At 44.6% G+C, this 21,693-nt stretch overlaps 1 protein-coding gene across 6 annotated transcripts in view; it reads left to right on the top strand.

Annotated features, from left to right (window-relative positions):
* The first annotated feature begins 2,058 nt into the window (after nucleotides 1–2,058).
* dmd (dystrophin) overlaps nucleotides 2,059–21,693 on the top strand; it is a 176,915-nt gene continuing 157,280 nt past the window's right edge. For all 6 annotated transcript variants that reach the window (XM_047339155.1, XM_047339157.1, XM_047339156.1 and 3 more), the window contains exon 1: nucleotides 2,059–2,349. In XM_047339155.1, coding sequence (XP_047195111.1) covers nucleotides 2,268–2,349 — 82 coding nt within the window. In that variant the 5' untranslated portion in view covers nucleotides 2,059–2,267. The remainder of the gene's footprint in view (nucleotides 2,350–21,693) is intronic.

Consider the following 21,693-nt stretch of genomic DNA (forward strand, 5'->3'; position numbering starts at 1 on the left):
AACGCTCATCATCGCCCTAAGTACACTTGACGTCTGCCACAATCAACTTCTGTGAAACACAAACACACAATCAGGGGGCGGCTGAATGATCTGAACCTAACAAACAACACTCCACTGAATGGTGTCAACCTCTCATTTAGTTATTTTAGAATCAGCTGCAGCTTCGTGTTGTTTTCTTGGTCCTGAGGGAGAAGAAATAAGAAAAACCTCTTCCCAAGATTCTCTGGCCCAGTTCACAGAAGAGACTGTTCTCTCTAACCTGTGGTTATACTGCCCCCAGCTGTACGAACTGTGCCAGTGTGTTTTAAAGCCATGATTCTCCACAGGCATGTAACAAAATTAAAGTGCCCCTCCCCTTTTGAATGTGTTCTGCTTATTGTTCCTTCTCTTGGATGTTTAACAAAAGGACGCACCAGCAAGTCTTTGATATCACAACAAGTTGGAGGCTAATTCTGAATTTATTCAAAGAGTAACTTTGACGTCACTGTTACCATGGTTACAAGTGATGTGGGGTCAGAGGTGAAACTGGAATCTTCTCCTGGTGTTAAATCGCTCTTGATGACACAAAACAACAAGGACGTGTCAACACAGGAATTCATAGGACTGTGACTTCAGCAGGTTTACATCATCTCAACATCCCTGAGAGGAGCAGCTGAGCGACGTACAGTAAGTGCATGTAACCCCCCCCCACACACACACTCTCCGTGTGAAGACAGCAGCACCTGGTCCGTCCCGCCAGTGGCTGCATGCCTGGGAATCCCAGTCAGGCCCCGAGTTTCTGTTTTTGGAACTCTTCATTCACTCCCAGCTCGGCCCCTGCCGGCTTCTCAGTACTGGTGAATAACCGAGAGCCTGAGACCAGAGCAGCGCCCAGATCCATCATATCATCGGATCTATTAATAGCTATACGGTCTTAAGTGCGTGCCACGCCGTGCTGTAATGGAGCCATTACAGTAAAGCACGTCCTGCTCCTGGAGACCCAAAGTGGGCACATCACTTTATCAACAGATCTGATATTAATAGGCCAGGTCTGTAACAGCTAACTACAGTAAGGGGGCACTTTCCCACCAGAGAGGAGGGACTTTATTTTCTGCATCTGAGGTAACAGAGGCCTCATGTGATGGTTTGAAGACTTTAAAAACAACTGGTCCAGGGACGGGGACATTGGGGCCACTGGTCCCAGCTGGAATGTGATTGGCCCCTAAGGGGCTTTCTATGCGTTCATTTTCAAAATAAATTAAGTGATGTGCGGCTTTGCTTAAAATACACGAATGGGTCAGTGACGGAGCAGCAGTTTACGTTTGCTTCCAATCTGTCCGTCTTTTGACTTTAGACTTTATTGTCCCCAAGGATAAATTAGTTTTGACAGCCAGTTCCTCACAGACACATGTCAACACACAGGTAGGACAGTACAACCCATGAAACATATAACAGACCATCGGCTTCATGTGTTCAACTCTGGTGAACTTTGACCCACAGTATTCTCATAGTGTGTGTCCGACCGGGCCCTGAACTGTGCTCTGCACTGAATCAGGAATTCTGCATGGATGTTGGCCCCTCTTTGAAAATTGAGGCCCCCGATTTACAAAAATCCCAGATCCTCCACTGAACTGGTCCCTCACTGGAAAGTGAATCACTTTCTCATGTTTTAAACTCATGAACATCACAATGTTATAACTTTATAAACCAATGAGCATCAGAGTAAACACTAAACTCACATTTTGATCAGACTCTTGGAGAGAAGCTGTATACACGGCCCTGTGTTGACATTGGCTGGTGACCTGTCACGTGAGCACCACCCACTGGGAGGTGAAAGTTGGTCGACTCACCTTGACGCGCCGCCGCCTCTTCCTCCTCCTCCTCCTCCTCATCCCTGTGTACGGAAATACTCTTCCCACCGGTGGTGTCCGCCGGGTGTCACATTTTACGCATGGCGTCCGTCGAAGGGAATGGGAGCCCGGCGCAGCGCCACCTCGAAGCACCCTGCTCCTATTTAGAGGTGGGAATGCTCCCGGCTGCCCCCCCTGCCCCCCCTGCCCGCACACCTGCTCCTCTCCGTCAGCCCCAGTGTGACAGCCCGGCCGGTCCTCCTCCTCCTGCTGCTCCTGCCTGCCACCCCGGAGCTCCGTGCCTCTGGCCGTGTGTTGTGGATCAGCTCTCTGGGTGTCTCCTCGCTGCTGCCGGTGGATTTAACCTGCTTGTTTAGTTCTGTCTCACTCCTGGTTGTTAACTTTGTTTCTGTCTTTACACCCGGTGCCCTGTCATCGATGGCGGAGGGTGTGCGCCCCGAGGACTACTGCGATGAGCCGGCGGAGGACGACTTTGGGGAGATCATCAAGTGTCGATCTGGTAGGAGACCACAGCTTCCCTCTAGTGTGTGTGTGTGTTGCTGTATATTGATGTGCCCCCCCAGGCAGACCAGATGCTTGTGTATGTAATATTAAAGACCCTCTGTCCACTCATGCTAAAGTGCCCTGCAGAGGATGCAACCCCTCAGAAATGAGCCCACACTCCATCACTGACACCAGGATCTTCATTTACCAACACAGTAAAAGTCATGAGCTGTACTCTGTGCCTCCTCTTCCTCTCTTTGAGCACCACACCTCCTCCTGGTTGCACCCAGGCTGCTGTTTGGTGCAGATGTGATGGAAGAAACTGGTTAAAATCAGAGTTACACACTTGCCTGCATGTGGCAGATGTAATTATGATGATGTGTGATTACAGAGACAGACTCTGTCGCCACATGGCTCCGTTTCCAGTGCTTAGAATGAAGTGAACAGGTACATGCTGTAGATCTGACAAAGAACACTGCTGTGTGTGTGTGTGTGTGTGTGTGTGTGTGTGTGTGTGTGTGTGTGTGTGTGTGTGTGTGTGTGTGTGTTATTCCTCCAGTTCAGTGTTCTGTGTGCAGTCTACTCTGAGACGTTGTCAAATTACTAGTGATTGCTTTGGAGGATTTAAAGTGGGTGTGCCCGGACACTTTGCTTCCTCTCCCTGCTGTTGGTCCTTGTGTTTCTGAACAGCAGGACTACATTTCACATGAAACAACCTCTTTCCTCTGGTTGCACAGACAATACTGGGTCTTTGTTGCATTTTCAATCCTTAAAATTTAATTTTACTCTCAGAATTATTTTCCTTCAAGTTGCAAAATGATGGAGAAAACACACTAAAGCATAATTCTCTACCAGTTACGATGAATAAAGACAAAAAGCTGTTCATTTATGCCATGATGCTGTGGTGCAGTTTGCAAAACTTGCAACACTTGATAATTTACTATCAAGTGAAATTTTGATGTTCATTTACTACATTTTATATTTCTGTCAGTTTCCCACTAAATAAAAGAAACTGTGAGTAAAGTAAAGTATTATAATATTAAAAAGTCTATAACCCCTGAAATGTAGTGGGGTATCAGTATAAAGTAGTCATCCACCACTGTCCTCAGCTATAGGTCGGTGTGCTGGAAACACAAAGCAGATCATGGAAGCATACAACAGCCCATAAATGCTGCCGCTCCCACCGATGTGATAATCTTGTTTGCAGAGGCTATTTATATCCTGTGAAATTCCACATGGAGCGTGTTTACTTCACGTAAATCCACCTCTTTACTCAAATCCCTGAACTGTCCAGCTCTAGTTCCACATCATGAATCTTCTGCAGAACGAAATCAGGGCTGGAATGTTTCCGGGCTAACTCGCCACCCGTGCCCCACCCAGGGCTAAAACCGTCCCCGGTGAAAGTGATGTCTGTGGGGGCCTCGCGGTGCGTTGGGATGAGACGGAGGCCGTGGAGGTTTTATCTCCCGTTATAGCGCTTGTAAATACTGGGTGACCTATAATTGTCCACTGAGTCAAACACAGTGACTGAGACGGACAGGTGGACGGTAGAGTTGACACAGTCTGGGACAGGTCGAGGTGAATTTCCTCTCGTCCACTTGTCTCTCTGTCTGTGTAAATAACTTTTTTCTGTCTGCTTAAATAAAACCTTTTGTCCCCGTCTCTCTCTCTCTCTCTCTCTCTCTCTCTCTCTCTCTCTCTCTCTCTCTCTCTCTCTCTCTCTCTCTCTCTCTCTCTCTCTCGCTCTCATCTCTGTGTGTGTGTGTTTTCCCCGTCCTCCCCGGGTACAGCTGGTGGGTCATCTCATGCTGGAAATAGCGGTCAGCTGGCCTGTTGGTCGGCTGCAGCGTGGTGTCAGATAGCCTTCTTTGGAGGGCTGCCACCCCCCTACCTCTCTATCTTCTCTTTCCATCTCTCACTCCCTTTTTCCAACTTCCCCTCTTCCATTGCTTTCAGTTTTCCCCACGCCCCCCCTCTCTCCATCTGTCTTTTTACGTCTCCCTCGTCCTCTGTTTTTATTCCAAATCCTCTGCTTTTGCTTTAGTCCCGAACAAAAGCGTCTTTTTCTTCGTTCTTTCCCAGTGAAACTTTGATTTCCTTGTATGTTTCTGTCTCTCTCTCTCTTTTTAAATGACCTCGTCTCTCTCTCTCTCTCTATCCTTGTCATATTTTACCACCCGGACTGTCTGACAGGAGCTAAATGTAGCTGTCTGTCTCTGTGCTGAAGGCCCCACTGCACATAGTTGACATATATACACATATATACTTTCTGATGTAATGTTGCCATGTACCCAGACATCCACATTTAAACCACTTCTAATTTATGCACAAACCTTGGAAATAGGTAGGTTGATTTTTAAATGATTAAATGTAAAATAGTTGAAGAAAATTCCCGTCACAAATATTTTCATGAATATTTTTATGCACCAGTGGCCGGAGGCTTTTATGTTTTGTGGATTTGTCCATTCTTGTAACACGATATCTCAAGAACGCCCTGAGAGAGTTTTTTCAAATTTGGTACAAACTTTCAATGGATAGACGATGAACTTAGATTTTGGTGGTTGAAGGTCAAAGGTCAAGGTCACAGTGGCCTCTTGTACATGATTGTGGCCTGTTGAACATGATTTCTCAAGTCTGGCTTTCGGGAATTTCTTTGAATGTGTGTGTGTCTATGTTCTTTTATAAATTGGCTTTAATATTGTTGACATTATCAACATCGACAACCTTTAAGCGGGTGTGTACAGGGATCTACACGTGTGTGTAACATTGTCCGCCTTGTTGCTATGCTTAGCACGTCCATAACCACCTTGCTATTACCCATCATTCCTTGGCTAGACACAGGCCCCTGAACGCTTATCCTGATTGGAGCAGACAGGCAGGTATAGATTCAGGCGCTGCTGTGTACAGCTGCCCCCGAAGGACCCCTCTGAATTCAGGGTTTCATATAATTCTTATATTAGAATCTTATAGAATATGATAGAAAGCTTTTATTGTGTTTTACTTCTATGAACCCAACACCTCTGTTCACGTTTTCTGACTAATCGAGTCACCCCATTGGTTGCTCAGCTGAGTGTTCCACCCTTCCTATTGGCTGTTGCTTTTCCAAACAGATTCGGTTCTAAGCGTTTTATCATGTCCTCATGAAGAGCGTCTTGTTTCTGTTGGCTGCTCCTGTGCTCGGAGTCAGGTGTTGTTCCCAGTTAACACCATCTGACAGCGCTGTCAGCAGCCCGGCAGGAGAGTTACTCTCTGGGGTGTGGTATGATTTCATAACTGAGACCAAGATGAAGTTATGTCCCTATGAAAAAAACAGGAATGATGGAATCCTCACTGACCCTCCTTGACTTTTACATTTCATTTCTATCACTCTATCTCCTCCTACACACACAACCCTGACACAACACCAGCTACACACTGCACACGTAGTGTTGGAATGATGAAAATGAAACAATGCTGGGACTAATTTGTCAAGCCTGACTGAGGAACACCATTCGGGAAATTACATTTTGAAGTCGGTAGAATGCTTCATAAAATAGGAGCGAGCCTAACAGCAATGAAAATGTAACCAGGAGTTGTAATAGGAGAGAATGTTGCATGGAGAATCAGTTACAGCTCAGAGGTAAAAGAACCCGGTTTCTATACAGACTGAATATTCAATGATAAATGAGAACATTCAGTGAGTTGTTACGAAATTCACAAGCAATATAAAACCAGTTCGAATCCACAATAAGATTATTTACACTTAAATCAACGTGCATTAATGATAAATAATATGATGGAACCAAAAATTAATTTTCATTAATTACAGCTGTATTTTAATGTGGATTCCCAGTGAGAATCTGCAGCTGTACTCGCAAAACTTCTGGCACCAACATCCTCACTTTAAAATTAAAATGATGACACACATGAGCTGCAATCATTTTAATATATGGCCGACGTTTCCACCTCACCTGCTTTCTCAAGGTCGCACCTCGAGCAAGGTTAAACTCATCACTCTTCCCCTACATGGCATTTTACTTTATTTAGCCAGGCTTAGAAGAAAACACAGTTTAAAAAACCCAAACTCTGACACCATTCTCTGAGAATATAACCGAGTAATGATGATGATGGACAGAAGATGGCAGCAAAGGCACCTGCTGGCTTTGTAGCTGTTCTCTGAGAGACTTGCTAAGATGCAGGCGCTGAGGATGGATGTGAGGGAGCCCATCGGCCGGTTCATGGGAGGTTTGAGTCTGACTCTGTGTGAGAGAGAGGTGGGTCGATACGAGAGAGAGAGAGAGAGAGAGGACGTAGGGGAAAGCAAAACAAGATGGTGAAGGAGAACGGTTACTGTGGTTTTCTCGTGGGTGGTTGAAGAAAGAGACGGAGACATGATGGATATGAACACACTCTGTGTCAGGGTGGAGCGCAGGGCTCACTTGTGACCCACATGGAGTTTCTGGGTCACTTCAGATCAGAAGAGGAGGAGGAGGAGGAGGAGAAGGAGGAGGTGGTGAGGGGGTGTGGGGATGCTGTAATGAGATGGATCCCAGAGGAGCCTTCGCCTCAATGACACACTCACACTGGGCTTTGAACCAGAGGCTGAATCCGAGTCCCCGCTGCGTTTGGATTAGTTTGGATTTAAACTCATCAAGCAGTGGATCAATAGCTGTAGTTAACTTTAAAACTGTCAAAGTGATATAAGTTAGTCTTTAATACAAAGAAAGACGAGTGATATTGGCTCTTAAACATAAATAAATCTCTGATTATAGATCTCAGGTTATCTATGTCTTTGTGACGAGTAACTTGTGTTGTAGACCCTGGATTGATTTTGGATCATTCTTCCTTCGGGACGCACCTCATGTCCTTATCACCAAAAGCTTGTGTATGACTCCTCTTTTTCATCCTGAGATATTTATATATACACCATCAGTTAGAGAGGGGTGAAGGTAATGTAATGAAAAATAGGAGCGACCAGAAAATGTAGACAAGACACAGCAATAGGGTTGGTACTGTTTGCATGAGAGAAGCTTTTCACATTTTCAAGCCACAGGAGAAAAAAAAAGTGTCATTTCCTTAAAGCCTGAAAGAAATAAACTGTAGCAGGTTTCTGGGAGCAGCCTCTTCAGACTGTGTACGCTGCCTGGAAATAACAAGCTAACTCGTATAAATGATAGAAAGAGGCAGGAGATCGGAAAGATGCGGGAAAGAGTGGAGGTGTAATCTGAAAGACTGATGCCGCCTCCTATCTGCTTCCTCCTTTTCCATACTTCAACATTTGACTCAAAACCTGCAGCAACCTCAAGAATTTAAAAAGCTTTGGCGTCTCACAGAATATTGTGAGATTGTTGTATATATGTGTGTGTGTGCATATGAAGGCGATATTGTATGGTTTTTAATATGGCCTCCTCCGTGGTGCATGGAAAAAAACGGTTACCATCATGTTGAGATGCTGGAACCAGACACCCGACCTCTGCTCTCCTCTGCTCCTCCTCCTCTGCTCCTCCTCCTCCTCCTCCTTTTCTTGCTTCCTCCACAGGTTTTCACATCTCATTTCCTATTCACTTCTCGAATCCAGACTCCTGCCTCCGTCCCCGTCTCGCCAGGTCTCCACTCCTCTCCTCCTCGCCCCTCATCTCATATTTTCCTTCCCTCTCTCACTCCCTGCATCCCATCCCCTCCTCTCGCCCTTCTCCCTCTCCTCATCTTCTCACTCATTTTCACTCCCGGCTCATTTTCGCACCTTGTCTCACCTCCTCCCTCGTTCCTTTACTCCGTGCATCCTTCTTCCATCACTGGGCCTGACAAACTCTGAATTTCACAAACATCTATTCACTCAACATGTAAAATCCTTAAGCCATACTGAAATGTTTTACCTTTCTTCTTTCTTTTCTTCCCTGCCCTCTTTCCTCCATCTCTTATTTACACTCTTTCCAACTGCCGTCTCTCCGTTCCATCCCTCCCCTGTCAGCCTTCGCTCTCCTGTTGTTGTCTGGGTCAGGGAGGTTCTTTTTCTTCCTCCTTTTCTATTTGTGTGGCGGCAGCATAAGGATGTGCCGACAGGGTTTCAATTGAGCAAATCTGCCAAATAACATTGTCAGGGTTTGTGGCGTATGGATTTTCCTTTTCAGAAGACATGACGGACAGGTCGCTGAGGCTGCAGCGGCCCATTGTGTGTCCGCGGCTGCAGATGCTGACTGGAATTGTCAGGGCCCTTTGAAAGACTCTTCAGGCTGGGAAACGTGTCTCCTGAATGGGACTGTCTCTTTCTCCAGGAGTCTTTTGATGAAACCTTTAGCCACCAGGAGTTCTGGCTTCACTTGCTGGGTATAGCAAGGCTTTTAAGGGCTTCATCAGAGAGGTGGGTTGCAGGTTTGAAAACCGCACACACAGAAATGTGTTGGCAATCGCTCTCTGCCATCCTGTCCAGACACGGATAAAAAGAAAGTATGTATTTCTCGGGTTATAAATCTACGGCCGCAGTTTCAGCTCAGCACTTTTAAATCTCTCCACCTCTCTCCGTTTCTCCTCCGTCTTCTCCCCTCTTGTCATGCCATCTGTCTCTCCACTGTTTTGTGATTTTCATTTCTGTTCTGTTGCTTCATGCTTCTCGTATTTACTCACACCTTCTCTGACAAACGCACACACGCACATTTGTGGACAACACACTCCTCTCCTGTTTTCAGAATTGATACCAGAGGCCTTATGTGTGTTTGGCCTTAGCTAAAGCTTTAATTCACCAATTATGACTTAATGCACTTAATACCCTTCATTAAATTAATTTAAAGTCTCCTCTGTTTGCAGTAAATTATATGGGTTTGGACAACCGGTTGGTGGTGATGCTACTTTACAAAGCTCCTGAATGTTAGAGATGATTTAAAACGATTGGGAGAGAAGAGGGTGAATGAAAGAACAAATTCTGGAGATATATACGGAGACAGATGGTCTGAGGGCAGATGGGGGCCACTTCAGGTTGAAAGGTTGAATGGATGATAGGAAAGAGGAAAAGATGGAGGGAGAACACACACACACACACACACAGGGGCCAGAGGTTTGAGAGAGTGAGTCGCAGGAGGATTTTCGATGAAAGATGAACTGGAGAGGGTTGAAAGAGCAGAAAGGGGAGAGCTGTGCACGCACCAGTTTTTCTCAAAGCCTTTTGGATGTGGGGTCGGTGTGGAGGCCTTGAGGAATATCAGATGGAGGAAGAGGGGACAAAGAGAAAGATGGAACAGGGAGGGAAAAGAATGAAAGGATTTTTGAAGGTTGTGTTTCTTATATTTAAGAAACCAGTGTGGGTCTGCAGGATGTTTTGTGGGTCTCTCAGCTTGTTGGGGGTCTTACTCCACAGATGTGGACCCCTGTGAAGCCAGTTGCTTTCCTCTCTGCTCCCCCTTTAAAGCGATAACTGCTAGTGCTGATGGTGAACTTTGACAGGACATGGAAGGTTTTGCAGTAAAACAGCGAGCACAGTGATTATAGTAATATAGTAGTAGTATAGTATAATATATATATTCTACACAGTTGGAAAACGTTGCAAATGAAATCTGTTATAGTCACGTTTCATTCACGTTTTAATGTTTGTTAGGGGAGCGTCTGAAACAGGGTGTTGAACTTTTCTCCGACCCGGTGCGAGATCAGTGGGATGTTGTGCTGAAAACCTAATCTCGTGTTGACTGTGTTTTCTTCTTTTTAACGCTGTTTGTTGCTGGTGTTACTCCGGGGATAACCAGCGCCTCCCTCAAGCATGAGCTTAATGTTGCTGAGTTTCATTTAAGGGCTGCAGGGTGTCTCGGTGGATCAGTGCTGCAACTGTGCCTCCAATTTCAACACCCACTGAACGATCCAGCCCTCTCCTTCCCGGCTGTATCTTTTCCCTGTCATTCTCTAATTTCTATTTACAGTCTCTGCCTTTAGCTGACGCAACCGGAGCAACTGGCTGAATGTTACAGTAGATTAAGCGTCAGTTCCCATCATCAGCATTACACGCTCCCTGTACGAGGCGTCCGAGGATCAGAGCCTTGATAACGTCCCGGGGAACATGGAAGAGGGAAATGCTCGTAAAGGAAATGACGAAAGGTTTTTATTTTTTGAATTAGTAGAGAGGGGCTGCGTTTCAGTCTGTTCCCAGCAGCATCACAAGTGTTTCAGCGACCTGGACTTATATTACCGTTCTGATACCAGTGCATTTAAAAAAATAAAACTCTAAAAACAGAACATGCCAGTGGCAGTACAACAAGTGTACAGTTTTATCTGGGTGATACTAAATACTTTAATGATGTGATATCTGATTGCGTACTGATACACTTAGAGGTCCACACCCGGTGTAAATACACGAACGGGGAAAAAAGATTATCCTCGCACTCGAACTTGTGTTTTTCGAGAAAAGAAACAAGGTAAAATCGAAACCGTCGAGGGATCCGTTTAGGAATAATAAAGACAAAAAAGAAGCGAACGGGCTGACATGCAGATGAAAGAGCGCGGGATGAGAGATACAGGGAGAGAAGGTGGGAGTGCTGGGGAGGAGAGGGACAGGGCTGTGATTGCAGTTAATTGCTGTTCACATCCAGGGCGGGTCTAATCACTCCGAGGCTCTGTGCATGTGTGTCTCTACGTGTGTGTGTGTGTGTGTGTGTGTGCAGTCTATGCTAATTCCTCCCCAGCCTCTGGGTATAGCCCTGAGCTCAGTGAAGCAGCGGCTTGGTCGTGCTTTAGCCTTGGTTTATAATTAGCAAATAGATTATATTCTCGAACCTCCGCTGCACCATCCACACCCACCCAATCAGACAGGGACCCCTCTCCAGCTTACACAAGACGGAGCAGAGAGACAGGGAGCCGAGACAATAGATAACCACATAAAAAACTTTTCTTCCTCTGTGTAAACGTATGTGGTCGTGTGATATCTTTGTTTCCTCTTCCTGTCGCCCCCCCTCTCTGTCTTGTTGCTCAGTGTTTGATTGTGTTGCAGTCAGCGACTTGGCTCCGACTTCAGATGGACGACATGACTGCTCCCCAAAAGTGAAGCCAAAGCGTTTTTTAACTCAAGCACAGTGTTTGTCCATAACTGTGACTTGTTTCTCTGTCGGGAAACGTTTGATTGCTTTGGGGGTGAGTTGCTGCCCCAAGAGGAAACGTTTCAGTATCTCGGGGTCTGGAGTCACGAGTGAGGTGAGGATGGAGCTGGAGATAAACAGGTGGATCGTATCTGTAAAATATAGTTTTTCAAATATATCGGTCACAGGTGTTGTTTGAATTGCAGGTTGACATCAAATTTGTATTATACCTAAGTATCTATAAAGCATTTCTGAGGCTGTAGTGTTTAAAAGTGAAACAACAGGTGACGCTGCTTCCCTTTACCCCTTGCAGGCGTTCAAATGGCTTTTTAATGGACCTCGAAGCCACCTGTGCACATCGACTATAAAGTAAACCTTAGTAAACACTGGAGGGAAGAGATTTACTGTAGCGCGATACTGTCACGGAATGGAGGCGAGGGCTGTTTCCAGCGAGACTCGTTTCCAGAAACAATCGGAGCCGCTCGTCTCTTTCGGATCCTGACGTACAGTTTAGGGAATGCAGCGGGAGAGCGACTGAGCCTAAAGGCTCTGTGATAACTGAGCGGCGTCTCTCTGAGACATTCACCATCTGTTGTATTCTGTCACTCCGTCCAGATGATGTTTATGAGCTGGATGAAAGTGAGGGAGAGGCCTCGGATAGGAAGCTGAGAAGCAGCCGTCGCATGTTTTTAATGAGGCGGCTCTCGACATCAATCAACATTTTAAGCGTAAACTGTCAAAATTAAGAAATGCATCAGTTTGGTTGAAATGCTTTTCTATCATTGATCATTTATTTGTCCCTGCAGGGTAGATTGAGATAATTAGACACTGTCCAGTTCAAGTGGTGGTTAACCTGCTTAGTTTGCTGTGTTAGATTTAATTTGACAAAGTGCAGATCAATGAGAATTCGGTCTTAAAGCCCCAGTCTCACTTAGCTGGTGATGGTTTGTTAGTCGACGTGTTCACACACCTTTGAGCTGCAATTAAACCCAGGAAGGGGTTTTTGCACTTGATGCCTCAGTTGCTCGAGCACTTTTGGACATGAGCGGTTATGTTGTTTTTGGACACGAGGCTGCACAGAGGGGGCAGGAAACTCGAACAACATTTTCAGCCCAGCGCTGGAAACCAGGTGTTTTGAATGTAGAGGTTTTAATGGAAAATCTTGCCTTCAGCGTGCGGCCAACAGATGCCACTTCAGCCTGTAATTCTGGGATTAATTCCAGGGATCAAGTTGGGATCAGTGTTGCTCCATTTGCTTGGAGCGCGGAAATTTGTCTCTGTGTCATCGCTGCCAAAACTGACCTACGACAAGTTCCAGAGACTCGGCTGAATAACAATATCATTCTCTGTATTTTCTACTATGTCAGTTGTAAGTCAAAACTCCATGTGAGATCAAATATTGTAATTGTTAATAAGGTACATCTATGTAGTACAGATGTATACAATACTCTGAGCCAGACAGTAAATACATGTATTTCCTAAATGTTCTACTCTTCATTTAAAGCAGTCACATCACTATTACATTAATGTGAGCTGTGTTCAGTTTCCCTGTTTTCCAGCAGTGATGGATGTTTTCTTGTTGTTGTGTCCCTGATTAAAGCCAGACTTAAATCCCTCTGCTTAATCAGCCACGGTGGCAGGCACTTTTCACAAGATAAAGGATTTCTAAATATGAGACAGTTTAATTAGCCTCCAGGTTGTTTGAATTCCATCGCTCGCCTTCGGAGCATAATTCTAATCCACTTTAGTTGTTTTGTCTTTGGGAGAAAATGTTAAAGGAGTCTTTGCGTCTTTAACAAAAGACACCCACTGTTTCCGAACGATTAGGAACAGGAGCAACATACGATTGAAACAATTGTAGGCCTGCATTATAATTGATTTGTTCAGGAAACAATTCACAAAGGCTTGTGTGGATTCATAGATGACTTGTTTAAACTCAAAGGTGTCACATGAGCTGAAACAGCTAAAAAAAAAGGACTAATATTGACAGAGACTGGAGCAAAATGTCCGTAATCGATGCCAGTTAAAGTAAAGGCAGTACATTTTCTACACCTTCTTATCAGTGTCATTGTGTGTCCTCATTAACTGATGCTGTGGCAGGGACCTGTTTTTGGTCTCTATGCATAATGTCACTTTTATAGTCTGAATTCTAATAAAAGGTCAGACAGTGAGTAAAGTTAATGACACAGAAAGATGTGGGCGATTTGCATGCTGCCACTGAATGTGATCCTTGTTCTGAACAGGCCGTTGTCACAGCAGGTGTTTTGACTTGTCGCAGCAGGAAAGAATATCAGAACTGTGGAACTATATGTTTTTTAATTCCACCTGCTGAGCCGCCTAGAAACACCGCACATCACCATCCATCCCTGATATATGATAATTGGAATTGAAAATGACTTTGATTATACCACACCACACTTCTCCGTGTTGCTGCTGTGCACACATTACAGACAGTGCCCACATCCGCCTCACATTTCAACCATATTCATTAGCAAACCCCAGGCAAAGAAAAGTCTTCATTCTCATTCACACAAATGGCTCTAGTCAGTATCCAGGTACAGGTTAATAAAACTAATTAAATCACAGAGGAAGATTGCTGGTGGACTGATAATAAAGCGTCCAATTATCAGACTGATGCAGAGGAGTGAGTAAATATTCTCTAAATGATCCCTCAGACATACAAAACTGTGGAAGTTATTACAGTGGAGTTTACTTGACTCCAGGCCGTCTCATGAATATCTGACAGGTTAATTGCTCGCTCACCTGGGGAAGCTCGCCCGGCATTTTTTGAGTGAATAAGCTTTTAATAGGTAAACAAAATCCACAATTGAATTACCCGTAGGATTATTTCACTCGGTGCCGGGTTATAAAAGTCTCTAATAAGTAAACAAATGGAGCGATTGGATTACCTCCCTTGTTGCCTGACTCGGGGCAGTCGTGTGAGTGGATTCAAACATGCTCGGGCTTTATTTGGTTGATCAAAGTGGGAACTTTTCAGAGCTGACAGTGATCTGAACTCCCCGGGCTTGTTAGTTTAATGAAACATCAGTTGAGTAGATTACTGAAGCCTTACGCTGCATCTACAGTAATCTCTCGCTTTATTCCTCTCCTCCTCCTTGCAGCACACACACACACACACACACGCATGAACTCACACATGCAAACACACACACAAGCTCAAGTTGACTGTTTATCGTGCTGCCAGGAATAAAGAGGCAATTTTTAACCATTTTTGAATGTGTGTGTTCCTCTGTGCTTCTTTGCGTCTCTGTGTGTGTGCAGTGTCATTCGAGCAGCACTCGTTAAGCTAATGACTCCGCCCTCGGGATCGCTCTCTGCGGGAAACATGCATACATTTATCGCCGCTGGCAGTGCAACAAAACAGATGCCATGGCAACTGTAGCCGGGATACAGTACAGTAGGCGCTGAGGACCTTGGCAACCCGGGCGCTTCCCCAAAAACTCCCAGAGAGCCTGAAGGCAGCTGGAGCTGACACATGGCTACAGCGCTACAGGCCCTGCGAGCCCTGTGTGTGTTCCGAGGGGGAGTGAGTGCTTGTATGTGTGTGTGATAAAGGGAGCATCAAGTTCCGGCTCACTGTATCTGCTCCCACTGTTCAATCCTTGTATCTAACAATCCCCCGTTTAGGCCTCTATGAGGGAAATTGCAGCTGAACGTTTGCCTGCGGCATCTTTGTGTCCGCTGCAGCCTCTGTTGGAACGGTTCAGAGAATTTAAGGCAGAGCAGAGAAGAGATAGTGGAGGAAATTATGTTAATGAAAAGTATACAGTCAGAATGTGTCAGTGTTGCAGAGACTTGAAGAAACGATGTGCGGGCTGAGTTCTTAAACGTAATTTTCATGGGCCACACAGCTGAACCTGCGTCTTCTTGCCACTCAAGATGATGGACACGATATGGGAGACAGGGAAATGGAATTCTTCTGACTGACAGTGGGTCGTGTTGCACTTTTCTGCTCCTTAAGGTTTTTATTGATCTTCTCCGGTGTCGCGACGAGCTCACAAAGAAAGGTCAAAGCAGCTGAACCTCATAAACATGAATAATGACAGAGAGGAAGAAAGACAAAGAGGAGGCGTCTAATAATGTGATGGGAATACTTGCTCTGCATCCACTAAATAGATGCTGTAGGACCCAAATTCCTTTTCACTTTGTGTCGTAGTTTTGTACAGATTCTTTTTTTGATATTTGATGGATTTAAACGTTTGAAATGGCGCATGAGTGTCGGGCAATTATCGTGGATCAGTATCATGTGGAGTTCACAGGATCCAGCCGCTGAACTTGCGGAATGTGGAGACAGGAAGTGGGATTTTTGAAATCAGTCGGTCGAGACCACAGCGATATCTTGATATATGAGGTGTAAACAGGAAGAAGCATGGGACAGGAGTCTCGTCCCCTTTTCACTTCCTTCTTTTATCAGTCTGGAAACATTCAAATCAGCAGGAGAAGCAGTTGTGTGCATTAATTGGCAAAATAAATTAATTGGCAAAATAAATTAATTGACGTTACTCAGAAATAAGAGGAAATAATCTGAATGTTTCTGTTAGTCGCCATGTTCGGTGCCTACAGGGTTAAGAGACCTCCTGATGGTGAGCTTGAATATTTTCTAAAATGAATTTCTGTAAGTACGGTTTAATCAAGAAAGGTGGTAATTAAGAGTTCGGTATGGAAGCACACTCGGGTGCCTGTGTGTGTGTGCGCACACACACACACACACACTTTCAACACATTCCTATACATACACTCGAGAGAGCAGTCTCCTTAATGGCCCCGCTCTCAAGTCCCCAACTGCGATAAGTGAATTTTAATTAAGAGAATATTGAGAATTGTAATAAATTATTTTAATGACCTGCAAATGGCTGTGCCTCTCCATGGAGAGAGAGAGAGAGAGAAAGAGATGACACACACCAGTGGTTTCACCGCCGGACAGAAGGGAAATGTGTATCGCTGCTGTCTGGGCCAAATTACACAAATCACTCTGTTCCTCTTTAGTAACTGACCGCTGGCCAACGTTTTATTTTCTGTTATATTTATTTATGGCTCATTCACTACAGAATGACTCAATCTTGCTTTAAATGTTATGAATAATCTTCATAATCTTCTTTTCCTTCGACCCTTTCCAGTGTTTTCTTGTTTCAAGTGCTTAATGGGGACTATTTACATATAATGTGCAGTAAATAATTTAATGTACTTGTCTGTGTAGCAAGTGCACGTTTGTAGTGCGCGTGTGTCTGTGTGTGTGTACTCGCGTCAGCTTGGCGGCAGATTGCAGTGATTTCCAGCCAGCTGGTCCGGCTGTGTTCCTATCTGTCACCCCCGCCAACACACACACACACACACAACCACACACACACAGGGGGGTCATTGTCAAACCAATCAAAACCCCTTAACGAGGTCCCTCAGCCAATGAGCAGGCGGGATCCCTGCCATTTCCTGCGCTGGCTGAGTAATAGCTACGCTTAATGGCGCTCGTGATCGCTGTAAATAAAGGCATATGTTTGAGAGCTGACGACGCGCCAGTTCCACGGTTGTGTGTCATGCAGGCAGACTCACTCAGCTGCTGGGAGTGATGCACTGTGTTGCAGGAATTAATTTCCCTCTTTCAGGTTTGCCAGCCAGGAAGTTGGCAACAGCAAGCACGTCCTGAACGGCGTTGTGCTATCCCCAAGTCTGCTGAGGGATAATTAGAATACAGAGTCAGGGAAAACACTTCAGGACAGAAGAAACAATAAGATCCTGGACATAGCTGGACTCAACACACACGTTGTGACCAGAATCTGTTACTCAAAGCCTCCAACCAGCCTGGATGTGACCACACGCAGGCCTGAACACTGGAGGATTTCATCACAGACAGTCCAGAGGAGGGTGTGCAGCGTCCTCGGAGCAATTTGGGGCTCATCGGTTCGCTGCAGGGCTGTTAAACAGTCGTGTTGGCCACGGCAGATGAAAAACCAGACGTTCCCCAGATCACAGCTGGAAATACAATCTCCAGGCAGAGCTGGAGATCAGTCCAGCTGCCCTCCGGTTATTGGTAATCGTCTCCACTTCGGGGGCTGACCCGGCTCCTGGAGGATGCTGAAACCAAACTCTGCGTGTTTCTAGCTTCCTGTCGCCCATCACTTTGTATCATGACAAGCAGAGCAACCGTACAAACACTGAGAACATGAATGACAGCCATGCTTATTGATATAATTAAGAAATCAATCATCCTGCGGTCTGGAATAATCTGTGTGGAGATCCCAGGTCAACAGGGTTACTCACGGTTAGCTCTGGAGATTTTCTGGAACTTTTCTAACCCTGTTGTCCTGCTTGTCCCCTGAGATTCTGAGATTCTGAGGCTCTGTCCTCTCTGTCAGTCCCTGGTTCAGTTTGGTTGAGCTGTAAAGTAAAACTCAGGAGATTGACAGTTGAAGAGATTAATTCTCTGAGGATTATCAATATCTGGACATATCTGTACATTTGTGGTGACAATTCATCCAACAGATAATTCAGATATTTCTGTCCAGCAGACGATGCTTTCCCTAGAGCCACGCTGTTAGAGTGGCTATTAATAAAATGGACTGATTTTAAAATAATCTGTTCCTTTGAATGTGACGTTTAAAGTAGGAATAAGAAGCACTTCACATTTTGCAGCCGTATAAACTGTTTCCTTACTTTTGAGACTCCTGTGGCTATTATGGGATGAGTTCAGCTTGCTGTTGTTACTTAATAGGCCCTAAATAACATTATGCATCCTTTATATTAAACCGTGAGTAAATTCCTCTTTTTCAATCAGTATTCCCTTGAATGTCTGACACTTCCGCGGAGCTGCCAGCTTTATTTTTGAGGAGCACTTCAGGAGGACCTCTAAAACACTGCTGCTGCTGCTGCACCCAACAGAATCTTCATCAACAAATCAATCCACCAGGAGATAGATGGATGGTAACTACACAAACACAGGTGGTGTGGTAGAACCGCTCAAATTCAATGCAACAGAATATATTTGCCTTCATCCCTGATTTACTGACTGAGGAGTCTGCCTGAGAGGACGGGTGTGTTCTCCTCACACTCCATTCTCACTCTTTTCCTGGTTTTGTTTGCTTTGTATCTCACTTGAGGAGTTTTTTTTTCTTTTTTTCCCTAAAAGATACAATTGGCATCCTGTCAGTGGAGCTGATTGATGCTGGCGCTATGTTTTTTTTAAAGTTGAGCCCAGCTCGGGATTGTTTCAGATTCTAAGTGACACCTCTCCCAGAAACGCTGATGATTTATTATGTCACAGATATCCCTAAACTTTCTGCTGCTCAAATGCGTTTCTCTGTCATTAATAAAAAGGGTTAAGATGAGATTTATCACCCTAGGAATGCTTTGTGGACACTTTCTGTTTCGGGGGAAAATATAAAGCTGACAAATAGCTCAACCTTAATGATCACGGCAGGGATGTAAAATAACAACGTCAGATTTCTACACATTGACACATTTATAAGAATGCAAGGCCACAGAATCAAAGTTGAGGCTTATAATGTAAATATATATATTGCCAAATGTTATATCATAAAAATGCACTGAATTATTGGACAGTTTTTTTTTCTTTACTGTAATTTGCTGCCAGACTTTTTACCGTTATTCACATAGTGTATATACGTGCAAGCATTTCCATATGCAGTAGTTCCTTATGTGAAGCCACACATAATAACCACTGCCTGGGGAGCTGTAGCCTCTCAGTTGGCTAATCTGGCCCGTGAATCTCACTTCCACTTTTTTAAATATGTAATTCCACCGGTTTTGAACGAGCGTGTCCCTGCGGGGATTGTTAAAGTTCAGCCTCTGTGAGTGTGTCTCTCTCCGTCTCTCCTCCTGCTTCATTAAGTGATAGTTTGAAGGCTGAAATCCTCCGAGTTTCTGTTGACAGCACATCCTGCAGAGCGCTGCATCTTAAAGTGCTCTAGATATGTGTTTTTAAAGGGCCCTCTAATTGTTACTCTAGATGTGATGAAGCGGCAGTTTGTTGCATAAGAGCGGAGGTGAAAGTTTGACAAGTTTAGTTGAGTGAGGGAGCTCAGCACTTCTGGTGCCAATCAGAAATATTAAAGCAACACTCTGCAGCTTTTTAAACATAGAACAGCAGCTTCATTACAATTACTTAGATTGTGCACCGACATGGAAAAGGGACAATATTATACTCAGCGAAGAGCAATGAATTCTGGGATAATTTGGCCTGTGCAGGATCCACCTGTTGGAGCCTTTGAAATGGGAAAGCCTCGTTGTGCTTGTCTTCAAATGCAGCGTCCAGAAGACTGGGACACAACACTAGTGTAGCAGAGATTATCCATAGCCCCTCAAATGGAAATTGGAAAGTTCTTGTCGTTGTTATTGTAATTTGATGCGTCCCACTGCTCTGAAGTGGAAACATCTGTTCAGTAACAGTAAAGGAGAGACACTGTCCTCAGTAACCTTGACCAAAGCACCTGAAATCCCACGTGGCTGAGCTCAGAGGCCAGAGGAGTTAGAACTGTGGATATCTTTGGCAGCTCCCGGGTGTGAACGTGTGTGAATGTGACCTTCTTTTCCTCTGGTAAACAACTACACATTCTTATCGGAGGCGTGGAGTCCTTCTAACTTTGGCTCCGGTGTTTCTGATGACTCCTGACTCGCTGGGAGCGCTCGCTGTCACGCGCAGGCCGTCCCGCTCGCACCACTCGGTGCATTATCCTGTCAGTGGAGTCGAACGTTGAATAGATAAGGCTGCACCTGACAGAACTAGTTTTATATGACGGATCGCTTTGTTCGTATTGCAGACAAACGGTATCGTCCTCCTGGCCTTCATCACCGTCTGTGAATAATGGCTCCTCCTGCTCTAATGCAGGGAGGAGACGCATTAGCACCTATTCTGCTTTTATCACCTCAGGAGGATTCTTTTAATAATATGAATTCGGTATTCATTCCCAGTGTTTAGTGTTTTTCTGCCACAGGATGCACATTAAAAAACAAATCTCTTGAAGCACAACAACCTCTTGGTCTGAAGCCACCCGTAGTTTAGATAAAACCTCCACCACAATTCATTTTCATGATAATGTCTTTTTATATCAGTGGAATGTCGGGTTTGTCTCGGGAACAGGAAATGATGTTTGATTTATTTCATCAGTGAATCAATGTATAGATTCACAACAACATGTATTACAATATAGCAGCCCTGTCACTGGATTACAGCCTTTTTTTATTCCAGTGAAGTGAAAGCTATGTTGTGGATGTGATGGTTGGTTGGATGGTGGGAGGACTTTGCATGCTGGGGACCAGGATTTGCATCTTGCATGTGGGGAGGTTAAAGGAACAGAAGCACATTTGTTTAGGGAAGACTTTGCGTTTCCTCAAGTCTCAGTTACATAAGCTTATGTCCTTAAACCAAGAATAATCCATTTTTATTTCCACACGGAGGCAGCACGGGCATCTGATCAACTTATATTTTGGAAATGGTTAAAGTGTCACAAGCAGTTTCTTATTTACGCACTCAGCAGAGCAACATGAGCATCCGTTTGGAGCCGTGTTTGTATCACCCTCATGAATAAAAGTCCAGTGGATGTAAATTCTCTTTTAGTTTTTGGTTGCCACCAACCCCTGAGAAAAACAGTTGCAGTGTGTATTTTAAAATCAGATTTTGTCACACACGTTGTCACTGAACAAGAGAGGAGGCCAGTAACCACAGTATTCCCAGTTTCAAAGAAAGCAGTATACTGGTGTGAACAGTAACAAACCTTCCACCTTTACTGAAACATATTAAGTTAAAAAAGAAAGAAAACAAATAATAGTTTTTACACTAATGGTCCATTTCCCTTTGTTAATTCTGCCAAATTAAATAAATGAAATGAGACAGGCTCAGTGTTTTAATTCTAAAGAGTCTTGCAGTGCAGTTTAAAGCAATGATTCACTGCACACTTGGCAGCACAAGACTTTTTCACTGCTTAACCCCAAAAGCCCAATGAATTGTTACAGTGTGAGACTGTGAGAGCAGATTTTAAGTAATAGTGTAGTTTAATTGATCGGATAATGTTTTTTATTGTGACCATAATGATGAAGGAAGTTTTTTAACCCCCATTTAATTCCAATATTTAAAACTTTCATCTCATTAATTGAGACTTCAGTTTCACTTCCAGAGTAACAGTGACAGCAAAAGAGAAATCAGTGAAATAAAAGTCTGTATTGTGGTGAAACATTTGAACAAAAGGTGCTTCAGATCCCTTGTAAGTGACACTCAGAGTTCTTCCCTTCGCTGCGGCTCCTCTCTGGATGTGGAGGTTGGATGTGCTCACTGTGCCTTCAGCCATTCAGCCAATTAC

The sequence above is a fragment of the Hippoglossus stenolepis genome, chromosome 24, assembly GCF_022539355.2.
Source record: "Hippoglossus stenolepis isolate QCI-W04-F060 chromosome 24, HSTE1.2, whole genome shotgun sequence".
Taxonomy (NCBI): Eukaryota; Metazoa; Chordata; class Actinopteri; order Pleuronectiformes; family Pleuronectidae; genus Hippoglossus; species Hippoglossus stenolepis.